This window comes from Trichomycterus rosablanca, chromosome 18 (assembly GCF_030014385.1).
Source record: "Trichomycterus rosablanca isolate fTriRos1 chromosome 18, fTriRos1.hap1, whole genome shotgun sequence".
In the NCBI taxonomy this organism is placed as follows: domain Eukaryota; kingdom Metazoa; phylum Chordata; class Actinopteri; order Siluriformes; family Trichomycteridae; genus Trichomycterus; species Trichomycterus rosablanca.
Genome location: NC_086005.1, coordinates 19,184,522 through 19,207,749, shown reverse-complemented (window position 1 = coordinate 19,207,749; position 23,228 = coordinate 19,184,522). Strand labels below are relative to the sequence as shown.

The 23,228-nt window shown below is 42.2% G+C and overlaps 2 protein-coding genes across 2 annotated transcripts in view; one reads left to right on the top strand and one right to left on the bottom strand.

Moving 5' to 3' along the window:
- Positions 1-11,651, bottom strand: part of ptpn11a (protein tyrosine phosphatase non-receptor type 11a) — a 37,297-nt gene extending 25,646 nt beyond the window's left edge. Inside the window, exons 1-3 of the mRNA XM_063013602.1 lie at positions 11,457-11,651; positions 5,951-6,073; positions 4,166-4,360 (exon numbers count right to left, since the gene is read on the bottom strand). Coding sequence (XP_062869672.1) covers positions 4,166-4,360; positions 5,951-6,073; positions 11,457-11,470 — 332 coding nt within the window. The 5' untranslated portion in view covers positions 11,471-11,651. The remainder of the gene's footprint in view (positions 1-4,165; positions 4,361-5,950; positions 6,074-11,456) is intronic.
- Positions 11,652-15,653: 4,002 nt separating this feature from the next.
- Positions 15,654-23,227, top strand: tmed2 (transmembrane p24 trafficking protein 2). Its single transcript, XM_063014800.1, has 4 exons — positions 15,654-15,959; positions 17,240-17,432; positions 20,423-20,530; positions 21,870-23,227. The coding sequence occupies exons 1-4, from the start codon at positions 15,780-15,782 to the stop codon at positions 21,992-21,994; spliced, it is 606 nt and encodes a 201-aa protein (XP_062870870.1). The 5' UTR covers positions 15,654-15,779; the 3' UTR covers positions 21,995-23,227.
- The last annotated feature ends 1 nt before the right edge of the window (position 23,228 follows it).

The following is a 23,228-nucleotide window of genomic DNA, read 5'->3' as shown; positions in this document are numbered from 1 at the left end:
CCGGCCGAGTAGTGCATACTTCCTCCAATCTAGTGCGTACTCTGTAAGTATGCGATTCCGGGCGCAGCTCGTGACTTAATTGTCGCATAGGCCAGACGTCACTCTCCGAGACGCAAAAAAAAAAGTAACGCACAGTAACTTGGATAAGTAACTTTAATCTGATTACTGGATTGGAAATAGTAACGCGTTAGATTACTTGTTACTGAAAAATGTGGTCAGATTAGAGTAACGCGTTACTAAGTAACGCGTCACTGACATCAGTGTCACCCACCAACCAACCAACCAACCACACACACACACACACACACACACACACAGAGACAGACAGACAGACACACAGACACAGTTTTAGCCCTGTCACAGCAGTGGTGGGTCTGACAATCATCGGGCAATGCAGTAACACACCCGAGACAGAAGGCTTACCAACTCAAACTCAAAAGAAGCTTTATTGGCATGACAAATAAGGACATTCGTATTGCCAAAGCAAGTTACAGAGAAATATAAACAATAAAAATAAGAAAGAACAAAAATATACAGAACAGTTACATGTGCAAAAATATAGAATAGAATAAAATATTAATAAAAACAGTGCAAAATAATAACAATAAAAAGTATAATATTTACAATAATGAGGTATTAAAACAATCAGTTTGTGCGTGTGTGTGTGTGTGTGTGTGTATGTGTGTGTATGAGACATGGTCACCCACTGTCCCTCACCTGGTGACAGGTGTGTGTATAGAGTGCTGCTAGTGTGCAGCTCTCTCTGTGCTCCCCCAGTAGGTGGGGCAGTTTGTCGTGGTCTGGGAGGGAGGTGAAGTTGGGGATGATGTTGTTAAATTTAGGGAAGAATTGGGAGCGGACGTGGTGGTACTTGGTACACCGGGTGAGGAAGTGCAGCTCCGTCTCTACTGTACTGAGAGTGCAGTGCTGACACAACCTCTCCTCCCGGGGCAGCCAGGACCGGGTGTGTCGCCCCGTCTCCACGGCCAGGTCGTGTGCGCTCAGTCTGTACCTCGTCAGGGTGTTTCTTAATTTAGGGTCGGATACTGCGCTCAGATAATCTGCTGCACTGTAGTGTCTGTTTAGGGCCAAATAGCACTGCATTTTACTTTGAGTTTTAGTTTCAGTTTCCCAATAATTCAGATATTTAGTTCTGAGTTTTTGTGTAATTTGGTTTATTCTAATTGGGTTTGCAGATTTCTCCTGTTCCTGAGTCTTTATTGTGTTAGTGTGTGTTAGTGGTGTGTCTGTGTGTGTTATTAGTGTGTCGGTGTGTGTTAGTGGTGTATCTGTGTGTTAGTGGTGTATGGGTGCAGTGACTCAGGACCAGTTGGATGAGGGGACTGGTATGTTTGCTCAGCTCTTGGTGTTTATAATGATAAGATTGGGGGTCGCTCTCATTTAGATGGTTCCAGAAGTTGATTGCTCTTCTCTGTATGTTGATAATTAGAGGAAATCGGCCTAATTCTGCCCTGCACGCATTGTTCGTGGTGTGTCTGTGCACCTTTAGGATGCTTTTACAGAACTCTGTGTGCAGGGTCTCTAATGGATGTTTGTCCCAATTATGGAATTGATGGTGTGTAAGCGAACCCCAAACTTCACTGCCATATAGAGCAATCGGTTCAATTATTGATTCAAAAATTTTAAGCCAGATTCGAACTGGAATTTCCACGAATGTTTGACGTTTTATAGCGTAAAAGGCCCTGCGAGCTTTTTCTCTCAGTTCATTTACTGCCGGATTAAAGTTTCCTGTGGAACTGATGTTCAGTCCGAGGTAAGTATAATCTTTAGTGTGCTCAATTTCATGATGTCCTAATTTATATGTGTGTTTGGTTCCCTGAGATCTGGCTCTTTTCTGGAAGGTCATAATTTTGGTCTTTTTGAGGTTGACTGTCAGGGCCCAGGTCTGACAGTATTGCTGCAGCAGGTCCAGTTTGTGCTGGAGACCCTGAGCGCTGGGGGACAGCAGGACCAGATCATCTGCATACAGCAGGAGTTTAATCTCGGAGTCGTGTAGAGTGAGACCGGGCGTGGCTGAGTGCTCTAACATGGAGGCCAATTCATTAATATAGATGTTAAATAGAGTTGGACTTAAACAGCAGCCCTGTCTCACTCCACGCTCCTGAGAGATGAGATGTGTTCTCTTACTACCAATTCTTATTCCACACTGGTTTTCTGTGTACATGGATTTAATAAGATCATATGTTTTACCCCCTACACCACTCTCTAACATTTTATAGAATAATCCTTCATGCCAAATGGAATCAAAAGCTTTTTTTAAATCAATAAAACATGCAAATATTTTAGAGTTATTTTAAACTACATATTTTTCGATCAGGGTGTGTAGGGTGTAAATATGATCGGTAGTGCGGTAATTTGGTAGAAAACCAATCTGACTTTTACTCAGGACGTTGTGTTCGGTAAGGAAGTGTAATAATCGTGAGTTAATTATACTACAGAATAACTTCCCCAAATTACTGTTCACACAGATGCCCCGGTAATTATTAGGGTGGAATTTATCTCCACTTTTGTGGATCCATCACAGAGCCTCAGCATAGCCAATCATGTCTGAGTAGACACCCGACCGGGCAAAAGCACTGCTGAGATCTGGGTTTGAATGGGTTTGGTGCGATAGCGTAACAGCTCAGTGTGCCACGCCCTCCATTGCAAGGCTTTGGCCAGCCCCCCTCACTGGCCCCATTGGCTGGCAGCACTACTGGGGACTCGAACCCTGGATCCCAGCAGTAGTGTGCTAGCATTATTTACAGCTGCACCACAGAGCGCCCTATATGAAACATATGTACATATTAAATAGGGTCATTAGGGTTTTATTGGTTCAGGATATTTTCAGTTCACATTGACAGTGCATGATCGGACACTCGAGATCGAGTGTTAGCACTGCTACTGGCCTGATGGGGAGCTCAAGAGACACAAATGGCCAAGTTTGTTTAGAGCAGTGGTTCTCAAACTGTGGTACGCGTACCACTGGTGGTACGTGAAGCAGCATGAGGTGGTACGCCAGATAATCTCGGAAAAGTAATTACATGGACCGAAAAAATAAATCATTTAATAATTATAAATAAAAAAGAATATGAAACAAAATGTGTAAATTACTAATAAAATCTGTTTCAAAGTTCTTATAATTCTGTTTTAATAAAATCAGTTTAATTAAAACAAGTTGTATTTAAACTAATGTGTTTTTAAAAATATTCGGGGCTACGCGGACACCGTACTTCATTACAGCTATACTTCACGTTCGCAGTTTCCATCTCGAAATTTCCGAAACGTTATTAGTAAAGTTATCAGTAAAGTTATCAGTAGCTCTCTCGCTTTTGTCAGAGCAGATCTGTGTTTGAATCTCACTGATCTCGTTCCTGACATCACGAGGCTGCTCCGCTAAACACGCGCACTCACTCATCCGAAAACACTTTCAGTATCGCGGAGAATGAGCGAGCGACACACACACACACACGCACGCACGCACACACACACACACACACACACACACACACACACACACACACACACACACACACACACACACACACACACACACACACAGACAGACAGACAGAGAGAGCTAGTAGTATAATGACAAATAATTCAGAAATAAACTATAAACTTGTTTAATTAGGTTAAATCTGATTATTTTATTGTACTTAATGAAATGCAACCACAGTCTGTCTCTTCCCTGTAGTTTTTTGCCTTTTGAAATTAATCGTTCTTATTTAAGTGATGTTTGAATTAGGCCTACATTTAATGCAAATTTGATGTTAATATCGGGGATGTCTTATAGTTTACCTAGCAGCGCGAAGATTCACTTTTTGAATGGCTCTTTAAAAGGAACCAAGCCAAAATATCCGGCTCCTGTCAAGAAGCCATAATTCCCATCACTGCCTAAATATATATAAATATATATATATATATATATATATATATATATATATATATATATATAAATATATATATATATATACATACACACACACACACACACACACCTAATTAATGTGTGCTATATGTGGTTCTGTGATGAGAGACATAGGTGGTACTTGGAAGTTTTGGTTTGACAATGGGTGGTACTCGGTCTAAAAAGTTTGAGAACCACTGGTTTAGAGGATCTAAATCTATAGTTGAGATACATAGATATGATTAAAACATTCACCTCTCTGAGGTAGGGTCAGCACAGTTAAGCGGATACTTCAGCTCGATCACATCTCCGTTCTTCTCCTTCAGCTGCCCATGGTGTTCCATGTAATACTGCACCAGCTCAGCCAAAGTGGCAAATTTCTCTCCTCCGTACAGGTCATAGTAGTCCCCCGTATTCTGGATCTTAATGTGGGTGACCGCTCCATTTCGCCTACATAGGGAAAAAAAACAACAACTCCATTGGGGCTTTGTAAGCTCAGGAAAATGCAAAGGCTGGTACAGAATAATTTTGCTACAGAATAATTTTGCTACCACCTACACACACAGTAACAGGCTAAAACAAGCATGCCATTTACCCTATATGGTCAAAAGGATTTTATTGTATAAAAGGAATAAGGGTTGAATCACAAATCAGCCATAACATTAAAACCACATCCTTGTAGTAGGAGCAATTTGTAGTTCTACAACTACTGACTGTAGTCCATCTGTTTCTCTGCATGCTTTGTTACCCCCCTTTCCTGCTGTTCATCAATGGTCAGGACTCTCCCAGGACCACTACAGAGCAGGTATTATTTGGGTGGTGGATCATTCTCAGCACTGCAGGGACACTGGTGGTGTGTTAGTGTGTGTTGTGCTGGTATGAGTGGATAAGACACAGCACCATTGAGGGTGTTTTTAAACACCTCACTGTCACTGCTGGACTGAGAATAGTCCACCAACCAAAAATATTTAGCCAACAGTGCCCCGTAAGCAGCATGCCTTGACCACTGATGAAGGTCTAGAAGATGACCAACTCAAACAGCAGCAATAGATGAGCAATCGTCTCTGACTTTACATCCACAAGGTGAACCAACTAGGTAGGAGTGTCTAATAGAGTGGACAGTGCGTGGAAACGGTGTTTAAAAGCTCCAGCAGCGCTGCTGTGTCTTATCCACTCATACCAGCACAACACACACTAACACACCACCACCATGTCAGTGTCAGTGCAGTGCTGTGAATGACTCACCACCCAAATAATACCTGCTCTGTAGTGGTCTTGTGGGGGTCCTGACCATTAAAGTACAGGGTGAAAGGAGGCTAACAAAGGATGTAGAGAAATAGATGGACTACAGTCAGTAATTGTAGAACTACCAAGTGCTTCTATATGGTAAGTGGAGCTGATAAAATGGACAGTGAGGTGAGTGTAGAAACAAGTAGGTGGTCCTAATGTTATGCTTGATCTGTGTGTGTGTGTGTGTGTATGTATATATATATATATATATATATATATACAGTATATAGATAGATAGATAGATAGATAGATAGATAGATAGATAGATAGATAGATAGATAGATAGTTAGAGATAGATAGATAAATGCATTTTCTCTTCTTATTCTCCCGACTTTTTAGCGCATCTAATTGCCCGATTGCGTCACGCTTCCTCTCCACTAATGCCAAGCCCCGCTCTGATTTGAGGAGAACGAAGCTAACCCACGCCCCCTCCGACAAGTGGGCAGCAGCTGCATGCATGCATGGAGAGACACACCCTGATCCGCACTCTTTCCCCACCCCTGTGCAGGCGGCATCAATCAGCCAGCAGAGGTGATTCAGTTACGAGTAGTCACTATCCGGCTTAATGCCCCACCCCTGTATGAACAACAGGCCAATCGTTGTTCATGTGGCCGCTCGGCCAAGCCGGATGGCAGAGCTGAGATTCGATACGATGTATTCGAAATCCCAGCTCTGTTGTGGTAGCGTGTGTTTTTACCACTGCACCACCTGAGTGGCCCCTTTCTGGACATTCTTACACTGGACCTCTACCTGACGGATAAAGTGAAATCGCCTGGGTTGCTTTTGCTTGGTCGGGCCAGGAAGCTTCCGTCCACTCCTCTTGTAAGCAGAAGGTTCTCAGCCTCCACGCCAGTGATGTTGGGGTGGAACCACCTGTTAACACAATTACACAACAGTTCAGTTTTGCTACTGGAAAACGAACAACAAAAACATAACTGCATGCAAGTGACCAATGGCATCTGAATACCTGATTAATGCAAAAACTGTATGAGATGACAGTGTACTATGCTAATATTGATGTGAAATGCTGGATTGTGTCAGATCTGGCATATTTTCTAATCTGATCGCCTGATGCATTTTATCTTGTAAGCATGTGATCATAATACACCGATCAGCCATAACATTAAAACCACCTTCTTGTTTCTACACTCACTGTCCATTTTATCAGCTCTACTTACCACACAGAAGCACTTTAAAGGTCTACAATTACTGACTGTAGTCCAGTTATTTCTCTACATACCTTTTTAGCCTGCTTTCACCTTGTTGTTCAATGGTCAGGACTCTCCCAGGACCACAACAGAGCAGGTATTATTTAGGTGGTGGATGATTCTCAGCACTGCAGTGACACTGACATGGTGGTGATGTGTTAGTGTGTGTTGTGCTGGTATGAGTGGATCAGACACATCACACTAACACATCACCACCATGTCAGTGTCACTGCAGTGCTGAGAATCATCCACCACCTAAATAATACCTGCTCTGTTGTGGTCCTGGGAGAGTCCTAAGTCCTGACCATTGAGGAACAGCATAAAAGGGGGCTAACAAAGCATGCAGACAAACAGATGTACTACAGTCAGTAATTGTAGAACTACAAAGTGCTTCTATATGGTAAGTGGAGCTGATAAAATGGACAGTAGAAACAAGGAGGTGGTTTTAATCTTATGGCTGATCGGTGTATAGATTACGCACTTAAACCTAGCACATGCCACCTACATGACTAAGATTTTTAAATAAATTAATTTACTGTAATTTTGTTAACACCAGCCAGTACTTGAAATGATTGGTATAGAAATAGATGAATCAGTGTGATTACGAACAATTAGACTAACCAGCAATTAAATACATTTATTTTGTCTGTATGAACATAAACTGTCAGAAACCTTCAATTACATCTGTACATTACAGACCAAACGCTTACCAGATTTTGATAATAGCATGCTAACGTGTGGTTAGTGGGAACAAATGTCGAGAGAAGCAGCACGGTTACGTATTCATACACATTATACACTTTCTAGCTACTACCAACAGGGATAATCACAAGCCACAAAATACGAGTCCGAGTCAAGTCACGAGTCATTAGGCTAGAGTCCGAGTCGAGTCAATATACACAAAACATATATTGGAAATGTAGCGTAGAAAAACAAATAATATGTAAGTTCAGATAAATAACAACATTATTTTGCCGTTTTACTTAGTGACTTTACTTTCCTAGTCATTGTGCAAATTAATGTAATTTCCGTAACAAGAAGGTACCAGTTAAAAGCTTAAACTGATACGTTTTGTTTTCATTGCAAAACAAAAGCGCACGATAAATCACGGCAGAGCGGCCCAAATCCAAAGCAGCAAGAAAATCATAACCACTGCTTACCTTAGCTTATGTTCTTCCAGATGCTATTACATTTATAACCGTGTGTTTTCCCATTAGGAATATAATCCGTTATTCTGTAAATTTGTGCTTATAATTAAAAACCTCCAAACTTTTCCCGGTTGTGGAGTAAAACACTAACTCGTTAGAAAGCCAATCAAGCGTTTCATTGACAATCATCTGTGTGACGCAAACTGAATAAATGCAAATAACAGCATTTCTTACTAAAAATTCAAATCAGATCAATCAGTCTGATGGGTTTAGAAAGCGGTCTTTCAACCATTAGCACCAATTCTGTAGGAGCGTTCCATTCACCCCAGTTGTTCCTGTGAAGTGCACTATGTAGGGTATTCCACTATTTTAAGTGAGATTCCAATCCAAAGGTAACGAAAATGTTTAAATGAAGTGAACTTCAAACTGTGTAGGGAGTAGGGAGCGACGCTTCATCACTACACCGGAAGCTGGCTGTAACATTTACCCATTGCGTGCGTTGCGGGTTAAGACGGCCGAAGCGTTATGAGAGAGCAAAATATTTACACATAATAACACATGCTGACGCTAGGGACTTTTGTTGTTTACGAGTCATGAGTCAAGTCTGAGTCATTTGAAACGAGTCCGAGTCGAGTCTGAAGTCGTTGTGTGTACGACTTACGTGCGACTCGGACTCGAGTCCCCATCTCTGACTACCACGAACAAATTTTTGTACATCTACTTGGAAGCAAGCTTTTTTTATTTTCACACTGTCGGTTAGTGTCATTATTTAGCCTTTTAACAGCCACTGTAGGATGAATCATTTTGGTCATAGAAATGTTCTTGGCACCAAGGGTGGATTAATCACTAGCCTGGCTTAAGTCAATAGGTACTTAAAACAGATGGTTTATGTATTTTTGTTGATGTGTCAGAGAAATTAGAAAGTACTTTTATTCCCAGGCAGTGCTGGAGGTGTCATCTTGAAGTGAACTGGGTACTGTCTCAGATAAAGCCTGTTACACCACAATGTTCTTAATGGCTTGTGCATGATTTATATCTGCATATAAATACTGTCAACAAGTGTGCACCTGAAAAGCTGTGAGAAAGGGATTAACCTGAGGACTCTTTACAAAGGGAAAACATAGATAAATAAAAAGATAAACAGCATACCGTATGGATTTTTCAAATACCACTATACCGTAGCATAGTTAATACAACAGCTGTATCCTTTAACAGGACGCAAAACACAATATTGTTCGCCGCTAAAAGCGTTATGGAGCGCAGTGCAGTTTAGATACAGCTCACCAGTTAGCCAGGATGAAGGATGAAGAAAGGGAAACCAAAGATGCACCAGAAGAACATGCCAAAGAAATGAGACGTGTTGGCAGTGTAGAACAGACTAAGGTTTTATTTGTTAAAGGGAGAGCTAAGGGTAATTGTACAGTACAATACTTAAATATTAAATAAATAATAAAAATTTTATTTATTGCACCTGTTTCACGTGTACTGATTCCATCATATATTGTGTCATTTTGTGGGGGCAAGCAAAGCTCATAGTACTCAAAGTGGTCAGTCTATCAAAAGTGGTTCAAGGAAGGAACAGTGGTAAACCAGCGACAGGGTCATGGGCGGCCGAGGCTCATTGATGCATGTGGGGAGCGAAGGCTGGCCCGCGTGGTCCGCTACTGTAGCTACAGTACTGTTGCTGAAGAAGGTAATGCTGGTTCTGATAGAAAGGTGTCAGAATAGACAGTGCATCACAGTTGCAGGGCTGTTTTGGCAGCAAATGGGGGACCAATACAATATTAGGAAGTAAATGCAGTAAATGCTGTGTAAGGACCCTGACTGGCAGAGATAGAGATGCACCTGTGAGCAGTGACAGCTCAGTGGTTAAGGTACTGGATTAATAATCAGACGGTTGCCGGTTCAAGCCCCACCACCGCCAAGTTGCCAATGTTGGACCCCTGAGCAAGGTCCTTAACCCTCAATTGCTCAGAATTGTGTTCAGTCATAACTGTAAGTCGCTTTGGACAAAAGCGTCTGCTAAATGCCAAAAACGTAAATGTAATAAACGGCGCCTAGGTGGAGCAGCGGGATATTCCACAAGCACACCAGCACCGAGATTCTGAACTAACTCGGCATTGCCACCAGTCGGCTGAACTAGCCACCGTGCCACCCACATAGAAGCTGACCTGTGTCATATGAATAATGGCATTTAATGTTGTCCATTTTTATCCAGCCATGAACCCAGCTCCGAATATAGTGTGCCATAAAGGTGCCATGGTGGGTAGTACCATCACCATACAGCAAAAAGTCCTTGGTTCAAGTCCCAGGTTGCATGACATTGAACTTCCACTGTTGGATCCCTTAACCCTCACCGATTCTGAACTCCTCGGTTCGAAACTCGGTGTTGCCATCGGTCGGCTGGGTGCCATCTAGCGGGTATAATTGGCAGTGCGCGAGTTACTCATTAAACAAGGTACATCAGTTCACAAGGTTATATCGAACACGGTCAATTTGGACACCAATTCACCTCACTTGCATGTCTTTGGACTGTTAGAGGAAACCGGAGCACCCGGAGGAAACCCACACGGACATGGGGAGAACATGCAAACCACACAGAAAGGACCCGGACCGCCCCGCCTGGGGATCGAATCCAGGACCTTCTTGCACCTAGCCACCGTGCCACCCACACAGAAGCTGACCTGTGTCCGTGTGTCATATGAATAATGGCATTTAATGTTGTCCATTTTTATCCAGCCATGAACCCAGCTCCGAATGGAGTGTGGCATAAAGGCGCCATGGTGGGTAGTACCATCGCCATACAGCAAGAAAGTACTGGGTTCAAATCCCAGGTTGCATGACACTGAACTTGAACTACCTGTCCTGTCGTGAATGAAACCATAGTGTAAAACATGACGAGCAGTGATAGCTCAGTGGTTAAGGTACTGGATTAGTAATCAGAAGGTTGCCGGTTCAAGCTCCACCACCGCCAAATTGCCACTGTTGGACCCCTTAACCCTCACCGATTCTGAACTCCTCGCGTTGCCATCGGTCGGCTGGGCGCCATCTAGCGGGTTACTCATTAAACAAGGTACATCAGTTCACAAGGTTATATCGAACACGGTCAATTTGGACACCAATTCACCTCACTTGCATGTCTTCGGACCGTTGGAGGAAACCGGAGCACCAGGAGGAAACCCACAAACTCCACACAGAAAGGATGCCACCCCACCTGGGGATCGAACCCAGGACCTCCTTGTTTAGCCACAGTGCCGCCCCGAAACTGTTCACGCATACAATACTGCATTTTGTTTATGTAGTTCTGCCCTCCCAGGGTGGCAGGGATGCCTCCCATGCCCACATCACCCCGCCTAGGAAGTTCTAAAATGCTATAAGCACTACATGTCAAGTACTTTTACTTTCCTTAAACTGGATAAGCAATGTAAATAAATCATAGCATTTACATTAGGCATTTATCCAAAGCGACTTACATTACAGTTACAGTATACAGTCTGAGCAATTGAGGGTTAAGGGCTTTGAAACGAGGCTGAGGCACATCTTACCCAGAGGTTTAATTGAAGTATGCGACGTGTCCACCATTCATAAACTGGAATATTCTCATTCTTAACTGGGATTATTTAACATTAGCTTTTAGGACTGACCAGTAAACACGGTTGTTTTTACCCACTTAGCTTAGAATTTAGCGCACACGAAAGTGAATTAACTTCCAACTGCTAGCCAGTTAGCTAACATGAGCAAGTTTGAAACAGCGACACGGTTCAAAAGCAAACGTTAGCATTTAGCATTTACTTCAAAGCAAAGTTCATACAATTACAAACCGTTTTAATACCATAACACGGTGGTTTATTTGTCCATTTCAGATAAGTAAATGCAGCTGGGTTGTTTTTCAGTTCTCACCTCCGAGATGTCATCCTCCTCCCTGCCTTGTTTCCTCACTCCGGATACTTTCTTCAACCTTGTTTACTTCAACGTCGAGCGTCTGCACTGATATTTCCGAAGCCACTGCTTATACCGGACAAAATCCGTCATAAGGAAAACGGCTGCACAATCCGGTTCAGATAAACGAACATTTGCGGGAGGAATGAGCGGAACAAAACTGAGCAGCTAGGCCTCAGCAGCACAGCAGCTTCTGGTCAGATGTTTAACGTCACCAAACGCGACGAAGCTAAACTGCTTCTAGAAGCTGCGCCCTCTACTGTTACACTATAATCCGGTGTTCCAATCTCACTTCCATGGCCACAGGTGTACAGAACCAAGCACCTAGAGACTGCTTCTACAAACATTTGTGAAAGAATGGGTCGCTCTCAGGAGCTCAGTGAATTCCAGCGTGGTTCCGTGATAGGATGCCACCTGTGCAACAAGTCCAGTCATGAAATTTCCTTGCTACTAAATATTCCACAGTCGACCGTCAGTGCTATTATAACAGAGTGGAAGCGATTGGGAACGACAGCAACTCAGGGGTCAGAGTCAATCACTACAGACCTCCAAACTTCATGTGGCCTTCAGATTAGCTCAAGAACGGTGCGTACACAGCTTCATGGAATGGGTTTCCATGGCCGAGCAGCTGCATCCAAGCCTTACGTCACCGAGCGCAATGCAAAGCGTCGGACGCAGTGGTGTAAAGCACGCCGCCACTGGACTCTAGAGCGGTGGAGGCGTGTTCTCTGGAGCGACGTATCGCGCTTCTCCGGTTGCCAGGAGAACGGTACTTGTCTGGCTGCATTGTGCCAAGTGTAAAGTTTGGTGGAGGGGGGATTACGGTGCGGGGTTGTTTTTCAGGAGTTGGGCTCGGCCCCTTAGTTCCAGTGAAAGGAACTCTTAATGCTTCAGCACACCGAGAGATTTTGGACAATTTTATGCTCCCAACTTTGTGGGAACAGTTTGGGGATGGCCCCTTCCTGTTCCAACATGACTGCGCACCAGTGCACAAAGCAAGGTCCATAAAGACATGGATGAGCGAGTTTGGTGTGGAAGAACTTGACTGGTGTGGAAGAACTTGACTGGTCTGCACTCAACCCGATAGAACACCTTTGGGATGCATTAGAGCGGAGATTGAGTCGAAATAATTACGAGATTAAAGTCGAAATATTATGGCCATATCAACCTCCTTGTGTTAAATGAGGGATGTTCAAGATTTGTGTATATATGTGTATATATATATACAGTGTATCACAAAAGTGAGTACACCCCTCACATTTCTGCAAATATTTCATTATATCTTTTCATGGGACAACACTATAGACATGAAACTTGGATATAACTTAGAGTAGTCAGTGTACAGCTTGTATAGCAGTGTAGATTTACTGTCTTCTGAAAATAACTCAACACACAGCCATTAATGTCTAAATAGCTGGCAACATAAGTGAGTACACCCCACAGTGAACATGTCCAAATTGTGCCCAAATGTGTCGTTGTCCCTCCCTGGTGTCATGTGTCAAGGTCCCAGGTGTAAATGGGGAGCAGGGCTGTTAAATTTGGTGTTTTGGGTACAATTCTCTCATACTGGCCACTGGATATTCAACATGGCACCTCATGGCAAAGAACTCTCTGAGGATGTGAGAAATAGAATTGTTGCTCTCCACAAAGATGGCCTGGGCTATAAGAAGATTGCTAACACCCTGAAACTGAGCTACAGCATGGTGGCCAAGGTCATACAGCGGTTTTCCAGGACAGGTTCCACTCGGAACAGGCTTCGCCAGGGTCGACCAAAGAAGTTGAGTCCACGTGTTCGGCGTCATATCCAGAGGTTGGCTTTAAAAAATAGACACATGAGTGCTGCCAGCATTGCTGCAGAGGTTGAAGACGTGGGAGGTCAGCCTGTCAGTGCTCAGACCATACGCCGCACACTGCATCAACTCGGTCTGCATGGTCGTCATCCCAGAAGGAAGCTGACGCACAAGAAAGCCCGCAAACAGTTTGCTGAAGACAAGCAGTCCAAGAACATGGATTACTGGAATGCCCTGTGGTCTGACGAGACCAAGATAAACTTGTTTGGCTCAGATGGTGTCCAGCATGTGTGGCGGCGCCCTGGTGAGAAGTACCAAGACAACTGTATCTTGCCTACAGTCAAGCATGGTGGTGGTAGCATCATGGTCTTGGGCTGCATGAGTGTTGCTGGCACTGGGGAGCTGCAGTTCATTGAGGGAAACATGAATTCCAACATGTACTGTGACATTCTGAAACAGAGCATGATCCCCTCCCTTCGAAAACTGGGCCTCATGGCAGTTTTCCAACAGGATAACGACCCCAAACACAACCTCCAAGATGACAACTGCCTTGCTGAAGAAGCTGAAGGTAAAGGTGATGGACTAAACCCAATTGAGCACCTGTGGCGCATCCTCAAGTGGAAGGTGGAGGAGTTCAAGGTGTCTAACATCCACCAGCTCCGTGATGTCATCATGGAGGAGTGGAAAAGGATTCCAGTAGCAACCTGTGCAGCTCTGGTGAATTCCATGCCCAGGAGGGTTAAGGCAGTGCTGGATAATAATGGTGGTCACACAAAATATTGACACTTTGGGCACAATTTGGACATGTTCACTGTGGGGTGTACTCACTTATGTTGCCAGCTATTTAGACATTAATGGCTGTGTGTTGAGTTATTTTCAGAAGACAGTAAATCTACACTGCTATACAAGCTGTACACTGACTACTCTAAGTTATATCCAAGTTTCATGTCTATAGTGTTGTCCCATGAAAAGATATAATGAAATATTTGCAGAAATGTGAGGGGTGTACTCACTTTTGTGATACACTGTATATATATACTATATATATACATATATATATATATATATATATATATATATATATATATATATATATATATATATATACACCGATCAGCCATAACATTAAAACCACCTTCTGGTTTCTACACTCACTGTCCATTTTATTAGCTCCACTTACCATATAGAAGCACTTTGTAATCTACAATTACTGACTGTAGTCCATCTGTTTCTCTAAATACCTTTTTAATCTGCTTTCACCCTGTTCTTTAATGGTCAGGACCCCCACAGAGCAGGTATTATTTAGGTGGTGGATCCTTCTCAGCACTGCAGTGACAATGACATGGTGGTGGTGTGTTAGTGTGTGTTGTGCTGGTATGAGCATCATTGCTGGAGTTTTTAAATACTGTGTCCACTCACTGTCCACTCTATTAGACACTCCTACCTAGTTGGTCCACCTTGTAGATGTAAAGTCAGAGACGATCGCTCATCTATTGCTGCTGTTTCAGTTGGTCATTTCTAGACCTTCATCAGTGGTCACAGGACTCTGCCCAAGGGGTGCTGTTGGCTGGATATGTTTGGTTGGTGGACTATTCTGAGTCCAGCAGTGACAGTGAGGTGTTTAAAAACTCCAGCAGCGCTGCTGTGTCTGATCCACTCATACCAGCACAACACACACTAACACACCACCACCATGTCAGTGTCACTGCAGTGCTGAGAATGATCCACCACCTATATAATACTGCTCTGTAGTGGTCCTGTGGGGGTTCTGACCATTGAAGAACAGCATGAAAGGGGGCTAACAAAGTATGCAGAGAAACAGATGGACTACAGTCAGTAATTGTAGAACTACAAAGTGCTTCTATATGGTAAGTGGAGCTGATAAAATGGACAATGTGTGTAAAAACAAGGAGGTGGTTTTAATGTTATGACTGATCGGTGTAAATAACAAATATATATATAAATATATATATATATTTATAAATATATATATATATATATATATATATATATAACAAATCATGAACATCCCTCATTTAACACAAGGAGGTTTTTATGGCCATAATATTTCGACTTTAATCTCATAATCACTTCGACTTCGAAATAATTTTGACTTTATTCTCATAATATTTTGACTTTATTCTCGAAATCGAAACATCTATCTTGTAAATATGTTGTGTGTAGATTTTATAGAAGAAGATAAAACATAATTAAATTCATTTTATATTTTTAGTACTGCGCATCGTTTTTATCACTGCACAACCATTTTTTGAGTTCGCGTTTCGTTTAGTCTAGTTTGGACCTCTGCGCGCCTCGTTAAAAGCTGTACGTGGCAGTCAGTAGCAGTGTTGAAGTTAAACTAGTGATCTGCTCTGCTCTGCTCTCCTCTCTCATACTCAGCTGATGGACACAGTGTGTTTAGTGTGAGATCCACGATCTAAGAGCTGCTGAGAGTGCCTTCATTAACGCTCAGTTCTTTTATTTTATTACTAGAATGTTTACTTTTTCCGAGCTCGTCGTCCTCCTCGGAATTTTGTCCGCTACGGTGTCGGGCTACTTTGTTAGCATAGATGCTCACGCTGAGGAGTGCTTCTTCGAGCGGGTCAACTCAGGCACTAAGATGAGTCTCATGTTCGAGGTGGCTGAAGGAGGATTTCTGGACATTGATGTCGAGGTGAGAGGAGGATTCGATCTGACGGCACATCAAATGCACATGTGTTTATTTATTATTCAACCAGGAAAGTTGGTGGGCTTGCTAAAGCGCCACCTGTCTGAGACTTTATTAACATTAACGGCTGTATCCAGATTTCATAGGTTTGCAATAAGTAGTCCACTAAGAAGTCGTTGGTTTAATACTCTGTGTAGTGGGCTGTGAAGGGAATGTGTGTGCAATTTGGATGCAGCCAAAATTCACGCTTTTAACTAGCTAAACATCATATCATGCTATGTAGATAAGGAGACAGCTGTCATCTTAAAGGTGAGCGATTATTCCAAAATGTACAATATTATTCCAGGTGTGTTTGTTTAAATGTTGTGGATTCATAAATTAATAATAGAAACCAAAAACAATATAAGGTAAGGTAAAGTGATAAGATAAAGATAAGGTAAAAGTGGATATTTTTCAACCCGGAAAGTTGGTGGGCTCGTTAAAGCGTCACCTGTCTGAGACGTTAACATTAACGGCTGTATCCAGATTTCATAAATTTGCAATAAGTAGTTCACTAAGAAGTCATTGTTTAATACTCTGTGTAGTGGGCTGTGAAGGGAATGTGTGTGCAATTTGGATGCAGCCAAAATTCACGCTTTTAACTAGCTAAACATCATAGCATGCTATGTAGGTAAGGAGACAGCTGTCATCTTAAAGTGAGCGAATATTCCAAAATGTACAATATTTTTCCAGGTGTGTTTGTTTAAATGCTGTGGATTCATAAATTAATAATAGAAACTATAAACAAGATAAGATAAGGTTAAGTGATAAGGTAAAGATAAGGTAAAAGTGGATATTTTTCACCTGTCTGAGACTTTATTAACATTAACGGCTGTATCCAGATTTCATAGCTTTGCAATTAGTTGTTCACTAAGTCGTGCATAAGAAGTCGTTCGTTTAATACTCTGTGTAGTGGGCTGTGGAAGGGAATGTGTGCAATTTGGATGCAGCCAAAATTCACGCTTTTAACTAGCTACACAGGTAAGGAGACAGCTGTCATCCTAAAGGTGAGCGATTATTCCAAAATGTACAATATTATTCTAGGTGTGTTTGTTTAAATGTTGTGGATTCATACATTAATAATAGAAACTAAAAACAAAATAAGGTAAAAGTGGTAAAAATAATTTAACATCACCAGATCATTAATGGACTAGTACTGTCAATGCTACGACATCATTAAAATATCACAATATATCATATCGACCAGTCCTGATTTCAGTAATTAATTGTTATAAATATGTTTACAGATAACTGGACCTGATGGAAAACAAATTTATAAAGGGGATCGTGAATCCAGTGGGAAGTACTCCGTCGCTGCTCATATGGATGGCACCTACAAGTTTTGCTTCAGCAACAGGATGTCCACCATGACTCCAAAAATTGTGATGTTCACCATCGACATTGGTGAAACTCCCAAGGGACAAGACATGGAAACAGAGGGTAGGTTTATTAAGTGCTTTAAGGGGAAATCAGTGGATTTTTTTCTTCCATATGGTCAGTGTACAGTGTTAATAACTGCACACAACAGTCTGTTTATACCAGAGATGGGGATCGGAGTCGCACGTAATGCCAAGTTCACACTACGCGACTTTCCAAGTCGTCAGGTCGCTGTACAGTTCACACTACACGACTGGATCTCTTGTAATCGGGAGTCTTTTAAGTCAGTGTGGCTTTCACACTACAGGACTGATCGGTGATCGTGGGGTTTCACACTACACCATCTATCACCAACTGGAATCGCAGACGAGCTTCTCTGTTCTCCCAAACTACCTTTTGTCACGAAAACAAACGCGAAAGGTGAAGAGGAGTTTAATGATGCCACGTCCAAATTAGCTTGTGCGCTAATGTGCAGCGTAAAATCAAAGAGAAAAAAAAATGAATCCGAGTGAATTTGGCAACGCGACCAGCAGGGATTGTTTTGTTCTGTAGCGAGTCTGAGGTTAATAAATATTTTTTTGTAATGCAGTGTTGGTATTATGGTTTGGCGTGGATGATAAGTTGACAAATATTGTAAAGCTTGTGTGTGCGCGCCGATGTATTCTGATGAAAACTATATTATCCCCCTGACCACTCATTGCCAGTCGCAACCGACTGATCCAGATATTCAACATGCTAGATATCTTTCCTCAGCCGCTCGGATCGAGTTGTTGAGTAGTTCACACATAGCGATTGAGAGCCAAGTTTTGATAGCCGAGCGAATTCCGAGTTGCTTCCGAGCCAGCAAATCTAGCAGCGACCAGTCGGCGAGCGAAAATCAGGGCAAAAATCGTGTAGTGTGAACTAGGCATAAGTCGCACACACAGTGACTTCAGACTCGACTCGGGCTCATTTCAAATGACTCTGACTCGACTCGTGACTCGCATAAAATGACTTTAGTTACATATTGATGATGCGTCGCTCCCTGCATAAAATGGTGGAATACCCTACGTAGTGCACTTCACAGTAACAGATAATGTGAATGGAACGCTCCTACAGAATTGGCACTAATGATTGTAAGAACTGCTTTCTGAACCAATCAGACCTTCTGATTTAAATTTTTTAGTAAGAAATGCTGTTATTTGCATTTATTCAGTTTGCGTCACACAGATGATGTGTCAGTGAAACGCTTGATTGGCTTTCTAACAGGTTCGTGTTTTACTTCACAACCGGGTAAAGTTTGGAGGTTTTTAACAAAATAACGGATTATATTCCTAATGGGACAACACACGGTTATACATTTAATAGCATCTAGAACAACATAAGCTAAGGTAAGCAGTATTATGGATTTCTTTACAACAGGCCAATCGTTGTTCATGTGGCCGCTCAGCCCAGCTGACAGACAGGGCTGAGACTCAATACGATGTATTCGAGATCCCAGCTCTGGTGTGCTAGCGTGTGTTTTTACCACTGCGCCACTCGAGCAGCCGTAATAAAAAGGTTTTAACATAAATCAGCTACTGAAACTTTTGTGTCAGTGTTCTAGAAATTCCAAAACAGAAAATCTTATATTGTGACCTAATTTATCACAATATGTGTCTTGTCTTATTTTTGAACCTTTATTTGCCTTAACCATTGCTGATAACTTGTTTTCTTCTCAGGTGGTGGTGACAGCTGGGATGGTAGGCAAAGGCAGCATACATAAGCGTTAATGTTGATAGAACTTGTAATAATAAGCATGTTTTGTACAAGAAAATGTATATATTGGTGCTTGTTGTGTTCATAACAGGTACCTGAGTGCAACATGGGGGGGGGGGGGGGGGGGTGTAAAATGCAACAAAAAGAAGAATCTGTAATTTGTTAATTTTCTTATCTTTATTTAAATGATAGGTTTTTAATGTGTTCACTGATCAACTTAATCATGTTTTGTAAATAGGAATGCATTTATAATTTAATACTTCTTAATGGTTTGACAACGAAGGACTTTGGTGGATCCTCCTTTTATACCCAATCATGATTCCCTAACCTGTTACCAATTATATATTTTGTTTATGCATTTTTTCCCCTTTTTAGCGCGTTTAGCGCGTCCAATTGCCCGATTGCGTCATGCTTCCTCTCCACCAATGCCGATCCCCGCTCTGATTGAGGAGAACGAAGCTAACCCACACCCCCTCCGACGCGTGGGCAGCATGCCGCATGCCGTATGCATCTCATCACCCACACTTTGACGAGTGCAGTGCAGCTCAGCACTGTGTACGGAGCGACACACCCTGAGAGCACTCATCTCATCTCTGTGCAGGCGGCATCGATCAACCATCCGGCTTAATCCCACCCATATCTGAACAACAGGCCAATCGTTGTTCATGTGGCTGCTCAGCCTAGCCGGCAGGCAGTGCTGACATTCAATACGATGTATCTGAGATCCCAGCTCTGGTTCCAGCGTGTGTCTTTACCGCTGCGCCACCTGAGCGGCCGATCTATTAGCTTTTCGTGCTTGTTTTGCCTCTGTCCTAACTTTGTGTGGCTATGCTGGCATCAAGTTCTATTTTTTTTTCTATTTGCAAAATGCAGTGAAGTTGATCAGTTTAAATATTGAAAATCTTTTTTTTCTACTTTTGTTAGTTTAATAAAGATTCAAGAGAATTAACAAATTACAGATTTTGCATTTGATAATTGGGGTTTATAACAGTAGATCATGGTCTTAAATTCTTGTAATAATGTATTTCGAAGTGTTTTGTTCATGTTGGCCGGCCACACCTTTGTGCATGATGTGTATCAAATGCACAAAATAATGAAACCCAGCTTTGGTTCTAATCAATCATTGGCTACATTAATGGTGTTTTTGCATGGAAAGATGTGCTTGCACTTACTGTATTCGGAGCATAAGCCTGCAGTCTGGTCGAAAGTGCTGGTATACTTGATTATAACGAGTTTATGAGTTGCCGTGGTCTCTTACATAGACTTGAGGACTCGTCTGATCATTCTATTATTAACTTATATTCTCTGTTTTGCAGCTCACCAGAATAAGCTGGAGGAGATGATCAATGAACTGGCTGTAGCCATGACGGCTGTGAAGCATGAACAGGAATACATGGAGGTCCGGGAAAGAATACACAGAGCAAGTAAGTTGGCTGTTAAATAGCCTCATCAAGCACAGCATAGCAACAATACATATTGTGCTTTACACATGATTTTCTTTTACTGTAGTAATAATGATAATACAACCCCAAATCAGAAAAAGTTGAGAGTGTGGAAAATGCAAATAAAATAAAAATACAGTGTTCCTTACATTCACTTTGACTTTTATTCGATTGCAGACAGTTTGAACCCAAGATATTTCATGTTTTGTCTGCTCAATGATAATGATGTGATTCCAAACAGGTGATTGTAATCATGGTTTACAATCAGACGGCACTGCATCAAGAACCGCCACTCAACAATAGCTGATATAACCACATGGGTGAGGGATTACTTTGGCAAACATTTGTCATGCACTACAATACAGAGTTACATGCACAAATACCACTTAAAACTTTACTGTGCAAAAAAGAAGCCTTATGTTAACCATGTCCAGAAGGGGCGTGGACTTCTCTGGGCTCTGAGGCATCTAGGATGGACCATCACACAGTGGAAACGTGTATTGTGGTCAGATGAATCAGCATTCCAGGTATTTTGGAAAAAAATGGACGCTGTGTGCACCGTACCAAAGACAAAAATGACCATCCAGACTGTTATCAGCAACAAGTCCAAAAGCCAGGGACTGTCATGGTATGGGGTTGTGTCAGTGCCCTTGGCAAAGGTCATTTAAACTTTTGTGATGGTGGCATTAATGCAGTAAAGTACATTGAGATCTTAGAGCAACATATGCTGCCTTCAAGACGTCATCTTTTCCAGGGACATCCATGCATTTTTCAACAAGACAATGCAAAACCACATGCTGCAGACATTACAAAGGCTTGGCTGTGGAAGAAGAGGGTACGGGTACTGGACTGGCCTGCCTGCAGTCCTGATCTGTCCCCAATAGAGAATGTGTGGAGCATTTTGAAACGAAAAATGTGACGACGACCCCGTACTGTTGCACATCTTAAGACGTGTTTGCAGGAAGAATGGGACAAAATAAAAGCTGAAACACTAAATCACTTGGTATCCTCGGTGAAAAGGACCGGCAACATTACAAAGTGGTAAATGCTTTACTGTGCTTCTTGGAATTTTTTTGGAATGTGTTGCAGGCCTGAAATGCAGGAATGGATGTTTATTAATAAATGAAATGAAGTTGAGCAGACAAAACATGAAATATCTTGGGTTCATTCTGATTTGGGGTTGTTAGAGCAGTTGAAGCATGTTGTTTGTTTTGAAGTAAAATTGTGCTTCTACTTCGTCTCAGTCTGCGGAATTAGGCTGTCTGTTATTTACTGGCTGTCATGTGACTATAGTAACACTTACTTTTGTTTACCTTTCCAGTTAATGACAATACCAACAGCAGAGTGGTGCTCTGGTCGTTCTTCGAAGCACTGGTGCTGGTTGCCATGACCCTGGGACAGATTTACTACCTTAAGAGATTTTTTGAAGTACGGAGAGTTGTGTAGAACGTGCTTCCCTTTGGCGTCCTGCAGTGCTCTGCCATCAAGACGGCCATCCACTGCTCTATGGATTGGAGATCCAGCCTCGATGAATTTTTAGAAACACTCTCAGTTTGTTGTGCACTTCCATGTGTTTTATCTCCCTCTACCTTGCTCTCATACTTGCTTAGATTTCATTCGCTTCGGTTTGGAACGTTGCCACTGTTTCAGCTATTTTTTTTCTTTTGTTATAGTTCTTATTTTGTAAATGTTATTTTTTTGACCATTTAAATTGCTAATGGTGACTTGAGCAAGATGTACACCTGTTGCTTGATGAATGTGTTTACTTTTTCTTCCCTAATCTAGTCGTGTCCAATTACCCTGAATGTGTCCTCTATACTGATTCGACCCTTCACTGCTGACTGAGGACGCCTCTCAAATGACATAAGCCCCCTCCCACGTACAGTCAGTACAGACTGCATTTTTCACCTGCACGAGTCGAGTTCATACACCGACGGGCACTGTGTACGGAGGACCACACCCCCATCAGCATTATTCCTCAGCCATCAGTCAGCCAGCAGGGGCCGCAGTTGCACCAGTTACGAGGACCTATGATCCGACTTTTTACCCCTAACCCTGAACAACAGCCAATCGTTGTTCATGCTGCCGCCCAGCCCAGTCGGAAGGCAGAGCTGAGATTCGATACGATGTATTCGAAACCCCAACTCTGGTGCACTAGCGTATCTTACCGCTGCGCCACCTGTGCGGCCCAGCCTGCCTGATGAATGTAAACGGAATTTTATGATGTCAGTGTCATATTAAGATTGATTAAAAGCTTCAGGTGACCTCAAGTAAACAATTTGGTAGCTAACTGGAGATGAGAAACTAGTTTCATTGGTCTGGTCATTGTTGTGGGTTTTTTTTCCCTCTCCCTCTTTCTTTCCCTGCACAAAATTGAAGTATTTCTAAACATGATCATGTCTCTGATATGACCGTTCGTATTAAAATTGCTTTATCGTATTTTAACTCGGATTTCTCCTTTGGTTAGTTTGTTCATTTGCATTTCTGTTACTGGGATGGGACTATTTATGTACTTTTGTACTATGACATGTCTATGGACATTTGTTCTTTAGCGTTTGCTATGCAGAGAAAATTGGTGAAGACTACTGCAGATGTACAACACACGTGTACGACGATTGTAAAGTAGGATGTTTATGTAAATCAAAATAAATTGATTTAATAAAAACATACTTTAAAAAAT